The following is a 6,268-nucleotide window of genomic DNA, read 5'->3' on the forward strand; positions in this document are numbered from 1 at the left end:
CACGTCCCCTCCATTCCATCCCACCGTGTGTGTCCCCTCCATCCCAATTCCCTGCCTGTTCCCTCCATCCAAACCATCCACCTGTCCCCTCCACCATCCCCCTCATGTCCCCTCCATCCCATGCCATCCCATGCCATCCCATGCCATGCCATGCCATGCCATGCCATCCCATCCCATCCCATCCCATCCCCCCCCATGCCTCCTCCATCCCAGCCCTCCCTCTCTCCCACAGAGGACACACAGCCACCAGGACCTGCCACCCCACAGAGGTCCCCGTCCCCTGAGGATGCCACTGAGGAGGAGGAGGAGGGGTCGGGACCACCCCCATCCTCCCCCAGCCCCTGGCGGGAGACCAGCCTGGACAGACCCTACGAGAGGGGCAGAAATCCTGGAATCAACCTCGGGGATGGGGAAACCCGGAGCTCCCGGTGCTACCTGGGGTCCCCCCTGGGGTCCCCCCCGGCCGCCCCTGGCAGCCCTGACCCTGCAGCCCCCCCGGGGGCCAGGCCAGGGGACCCTCCCTACCGGTTTGTCCCTGTGAGGACCCTGGTGCTGTGCCAGCAGGGAGGATCCAGCGCTCCCGGCACCCCGGAGACACCGGCACGGAGGGGACAGAGCCAGGCCTGGAGGTACGGCCTGGGCACGGCAGGGGACATGGGGGAAGGAGGGGGGGACCTCGTGGGGAGGGGATGGAGGAGATCCCATGGAGAGGATGGGGGAGATCCCATGGGGAGGATGGAGAGGATCCCATGGGGAGGATGGGGGAGATCCCATGGGAAGGATGAAGGAGATCCCATGGGAAGGATGGAGAGGATCCCATGGGGAGGATGGAGAGGATCCCACAGGAAGGATGGAGAGGATCCCATGGGGAGGATGGAGAGGATCCCATGGGAAGGATGGAGAGGCTCCCATGGAGAGGATGGGAGAGATCCCATGGGGAGGCTGGAGCTCAATCCATAGGAAGGAGGATGGAAATAACCCTGTGAAGATGATGGAGCTCAGCCCATAGGGAGGAGGTTGGAGAAAATCCCACAGGAAGGATGGAGATAATCCCATGGGAGGAGGCTGGAGAAAGCCCCATGGGAGGCTGGAGCTCGGCCCCACAGGGAGGATGGAGATAATGCCATGGGAGGCTGGAGCTCCAGTGCCATGGGATTAGTTCCACTCACCTCCCATGGGGTTCTGTGACCTTTCCCCAGGATGGATCCATGTCCTTCACCCAGGATGGATCCCTCTCCTTTCCCCAGGATGGATCCCTCTCCTTTCCCCAGGTTGGATCCCTGTCCCCTGCCGGGGTGATCCCTCTGTTCTCCCAGGGTGATCCCTCTCTTTTCCCAGGCTGGATCCCTGTCCCCCCCCAGGGTGATCCCTCTCTTTTCCCAGGTTGGATCTGCCCTGGCCGCCCCTGGAGCCCCGGGGCCGTCCCCCCGGGCCCCGCCGCCGCCCCCCGCACTGCGTGGTGTCGTTCCCACCGCCCGCGGGCCCCTCGTTCCTCTCGGGATCGGCCGAGAGCGTGTCCAGCGTGTCCAGCGCGTCCCGCGCGCCCTCCCCGGGCGGCTCCGGCCCCGACGGGACCCTCGCCGCGTCCCTGCCCCTGCCCGGGCCGTGCCCGCGGGGCCCCCCCCGCGTCCAGCCGCCCCCCCCCGGGGCTCCTGTTGGAGCAGGACCTGGCCCCGCTGCGGTACCAGCGCCTCGTGCCCTCCCGCTCCCGCATCGTCCGGACCCCCTCGCTCAAGGACTACGGCGGGGCCCGGGGGCTCTCCCGCGCCGCCGTCACCGAGGAGCTCCGCTCGTGGCACCAGCGCGCGCGGCTGCGGGGGGCGCGGCCGCACTCCCTGGACAGGGAGGGGGCCCTCGGGAGACCCCCCGGAGGGATCCCCGGGGACGGGCCCCTCTCCCGGGCCGTGCTCTCGCGAGTCCAGGTAGGACACGGGGGCTGGAGGCGGGGGGGACCCCCGGGGGGCTGCCCTGCGGGGAGGGGTCACCCTGAGGTGGGGTCAGGGGATATCTGGCTCTGGTGGGGTCCCCAGAGTGTATGTGGGGTTCTGAGGGCGTCCATGGGGAGGAATTGGGGTCCCACGAGGGTCCTTGGGGCAGGACTGGGGTCCTACAAGGGTCCCTGGGGCAGGATGGGGGTCCCACAAGGGTCCCTGGGGCAGGACCAGGACCTTAAGGGGGTCCCTGGGGTGGGATTGGGGTCTCAGTGAGTCCCTCTGGTCATAGCCAGGGTCCCACCAGCTGGACCCACGGGGGTCCTGGGGGCAGCACTGGGGTGCCCCTGGGCAGGGGGGTCCCTGCTGACATTTTGGGGGCCAGTCCCCCCCTCCTCCCTGGTCCCACTGGGGTGGGTTCCCCATGGCACAGCAACATCAGGCAAGTGGGGACCTACAGCTGTGCCCCCACAACCCTCCCCAGCCCCTGCCCCAGGGGGTGCCCAGGCGCCCCTTTAGGGTCTCACTCCTGCCCTTGGGACCCACATGGGACCCCATTCTGCTCCAGGAACCCTCTTAAGGTCCTGGTCGTGCCCCAAGGACCATTGTGGGACCCTGGTCCCACCCTGAGAACCGCTTTAGGGTCTTGGTCCTTCCCCAGAGACCCTCGTGGGACCCCAATCCTACCCCAAGAACCCTCCTGGGACCGTGGTCCTGCCCCAGGGGCCCTTGTAGGACCCAGTCCCACCCCAGGAGCCCCTTTAGGGTCTTGGTCCTGCCCCAGGGACCTGCAGGGACTCCAGTCCTGCTCCAGGGTGCCCAGCACAGGGTGGGGGTGCCCCCGGGGCTGCCCTGGGGGGTGCCCAGCACAGGGTGGGGTGCCCAGCACAGGGTGGGGTGCTGGCACCCAAGTGCTCCCCATGCCCCCAGGCCCCCCCTGTGCTGCGGCGCTCGGTGCCCGGGGTGCCCGTGCAGCTCTACGTGCCCGAGAACGGCGAGATCGTCACACAAGTGTGAGCAGAGCCCCCAGCCCGGGCCGGGGGGCACAGCCTGGCTGGCCCAGGGACCCCCTGCCCCAGTGTGGGGACATGGAGGGGAGGCACAGTGGGGTGACACGGGCTGGCTCCCACCCCATGTGGCCTCAGTGGCACCGGCACCGCAGTGCTGATGGTGACACTGGTGACACTGTGACCCTGGTGCTGATGGTGACAGTGTCACCCCGATGCTGATGGTGACACCGTCACCCTGATGGTGATGGTGACACCTTGACCGTGGTGCTGATGGTGACACTGTGACCCCCGATGTCATCCTCAGTTTGGGGTTCTGGTCTCTAATAAAGGTGGGGTTTGGGATGTGTCACCCTCGAGATGTGTCACCTCTGTGTCCCCAGCCCTGTCCCCTCCCGGGATCCCCATCCCTGGGGACAGTTGGTGCTGCCAGGTTGGGACTCAGGGATTTTGGTCTCTAGCTGTGCTCAGGGCAGTGGTGGGATGCCCCCAGTGCCAGGGGGATGCCCCCAGTGCCAGGGGGGTTCCCCAGTGCCCAAGAGGGTGCCCTCAGTGCCCAGGAGGGTGTTCCCAGTGCCAGGGGGGTTCCCCAGTGCCCAGGGGGGTGCCCCAGGTCCAGCTGTGCCCACCCAGCACCCAGTGAGCCTGGCTGGGATGGGGAGCTGGGAAAGGGGGCTCAGGGAGGGGAAGGGGTAGAGGAGAAGGCTGGGGGGCAGGGGAGGGGGCAAGGGGGTAGCCAGGAAGGGTGCAGGGGATGGGGTGCAGGGAGAGGGAAATAAGGGATTCAGAGAAAGGCTGGGGTGGGACAAGGGGTGCTGGGAGGGGAAATGATGGAGTGCGGGAAAGGGAAATAAGGGGTGCAGGCGTGGGATGAGGTGGGAGAAGGGGTGAAGGGAAGGGATGGAGTGCAGAGGAGGGAAATAAGGGGCACAGGGGTGGGGTGGGGTGGAGGAGTTGGGGTGCAGGGGATAGGGAAGGGGTTGGCTGCAGGAAGCGGTGTGGGGGGAAGGGGTGCCCGTGAAAGGACGTGGTGCAGGCAGAGGAGAAACACCGGGGGCGGGGGGGGTGGCGGACGGTGCCGGAGGGACCACTCGGGACATCCCCTCATTCCCCGGCCGCGCCCGGCGCCGGCGGGGCCGCTCCTCCCGCCGGGGGCGGGAGGGGGCCGGTGGCTGAGGCGGGGGGCGGTGCCGCGGGGGGAGACACCGGGCACGGACCGACCGAGCGCCGCCGGCTGCGGCGTCACTGCGGGCCTGCGCCCGCCCCGCGCCGGGGGGCACCGGCAGGCACCGGGAGGCACCGGGGGACACCGGGGGACACTCGGAGCAGCACTGCGGCACCGGGAGACAGCGGCACCGAGAGGCACCGGGCGGCACCAGGGGACACCGGGAGGCACCGGGAGGCACCGGGAGGCACCGGCAGCGGCCCCGCGGCCCCGGGAGAAACCGGGAGGGACCGGGAGGGACCAGGAGCGGCCCCGGTGCCGCAGCGCAGCCTCCGCCCCCGCCCCGGGCAGCGCTGAGCGGGGACAGCGGGCCCGGCCCCGCGATGGGGCCCGGCGGCCCCGGGGGCGGGTGGCCCCTGGCCGGGACCCTGCTGGTGGCCATGGCCACCTCGATGGGTGAGACATGGGGGCCCGGGGAGGGGGAGTTCGGTGCCATCACCCTGCGATGGGACGCGGTGACACCGCCCGTGACCGGGGCTCCTGCTGGGGCCACCGGCCGTGATCGTCACTCGCCACACGCGGCCCCTTTCACCAACGTGCCCCCCCCGGGCTCTGTGTCCCCCACGAAAAACACCCCCCCATTTCCCATTTTCGGGGTCCCCGGGAGCCACCGGTCCCAGGGAGCAGTGGGCACGGAGCTGGGATGCCCATCCCAGGGGATTTGGGGGCTTCCCACGCTCGCTTCCCCCGTGCCTCAGTTTCCCCCCTCGGGCCTGAGCTGCCGGGGGCACTTTTTGGGGTGCGCGGCCCCCCGAGAGACCCCCGCGGGAGGAAGGAAGCCCGCGGCCGCGGCTCCCCGCCCGCTGTCCCCGCGCCTCCTGCCGCCCCCGGGCCTGGATTCGCGGCTGTTTCTGGGAAAACAGGTGGCTCCGGCCAGAAATAGGACGGGAGGTGCCACTGGAGCATCCGGGAGGGGGACGGGGGGCTCAGTGGATCGGAGGGGTCCCGGAGCTGCGTGGGATGGAGGGGGGTCTGCAAGGGGGTGGGACAGGACAGAATGGGGGGGGTGCACAGGGACGGGAGGTGGGGGGACAGAGGGACATGTTTTGGGCATCCGTGGGGCAGGAGGGAGGGGTCTGTGGGGCAGGATGGAGCAGAATATTGGGGGTACATAGGGGCACAGTTTGGGGGGCCGTGGGGCAGGAGGGAGGAGGGTTTTGGGGGCACATTTTGAGGGTCCCTGGGGCAGGATGGACCAGGGCGCAGGGGAGCAGCGGCCCAGGACACGGAGGGGTCCAGGCTGTGCCACGTGGGGCGCGGGTGTGTGTGGCGCTGCCGGTGCCCCCGGGGCGGGGGTGGCCGGGTGGCCCGAGGCCCCGGTGACAGGTGACCCTCCGCAGTGGCCGGGGGCGAGGACTGCCTGTGGTACGTGGACAAGAACGGCTCGTGGCACCCGGGCTTCGACTGCGAGTTCTTCACCTTCTGCTGTGGCACCTGCCAGCAGCGCTACTGCTGCAGGGACCCCCTGCGACTGCTCACCGAGCGCCAGCAGCGACACTGCCACGCCTTCAGGTGCCACTGCGGGGGCACGGGGGGCACCCCCGGGGCACTGGGGGCTCGCACTGGGCGCTGGGACTGGGTGCTGGGCATTGGGACTGGGGGGCTGGGTGCTGAGGACCGGGACTGGATGTTGGTGCTGAGCGCTGGGACTGGGTGCTGGGTGCTGGTACTGGGTGCTGGTGCTGGGCATCGGTCCTGGGCAGTGGTACTGGGTGCTGGTCACTGGGCAGTGGTGCTGGGTGTTAGTGCTGGGCACTGGGCACTGGTACCGGGTACTGGATGCTGGGCATTGGGTGCTGGACGCTGGGTGCTGTACACTGGTGTTGGGCACTGATACTGGGCAGGGGCACTGGGTGCTGGGCATTGGGCAGTGGTACTGGGCACTGGTACTGGGTGCTGACAGTGTCACTGGCCAGTGTAGTGTCACTGGACATTGGGCACTGGTACTGGGCACTGGGCACTGGCAGTGTCCCTGGGCAAGTGTTCCTGGTACTGGTCCCTGGTCACTGGTCAGTGTCACTGGTCACTGGGCACTGGCAGTGTCCCTGGGCAGTGTCCCTGGGCACTGTCACTGGGCACTGGCAGTGTCCCTGGGCAGTGTCACT

General features: G+C 69.2%; 2 protein-coding genes across 2 annotated transcripts; both read left to right on the forward strand.

The window, feature by feature from the left end:
• Window positions 1-232: 232 nt before the first annotated feature.
• Window positions 233-3,049, forward strand: LOC113980993 (innate immunity activator protein-like; the record flags this gene model as incomplete). The annotated part of the gene is given in 5 exon segments (XM_027708228.1): window positions 233-629; window positions 1,200-1,271; window positions 1,384-1,638; window positions 1,640-1,922; window positions 2,862-3,049. Coding segments are annotated over 5 exon segments (1,094 nt in total), but the record flags the coding sequence as incomplete, so codon positions are not given.
• A 1,135-nt stretch (window positions 3,050-4,184) lies between these two features.
• On the forward strand, window positions 4,185-5,829 carry LOC113980994 (protein shisa-4-like; the record flags this gene model as incomplete). The annotated part of the gene is made up of 2 exons (XM_027708229.1): window positions 4,185-4,559; window positions 5,504-5,829. Coding segments are annotated over exons 1-2 (399 nt in total), but the record flags the coding sequence as incomplete, so codon positions are not given.
• Between the last annotated feature and the right edge of the window lie 439 nt (window positions 5,830-6,268).

This window comes from Neopelma chrysocephalum, unplaced genomic scaffold, assembly GCF_003984885.1.
Source record: "Neopelma chrysocephalum unplaced genomic scaffold, ASM398488v2 Primary Assembly neopelma1_95796, whole genome shotgun sequence".
NCBI classification, from domain to species: domain Eukaryota; kingdom Metazoa; phylum Chordata; class Aves; order Passeriformes; family Pipridae; genus Neopelma; species Neopelma chrysocephalum.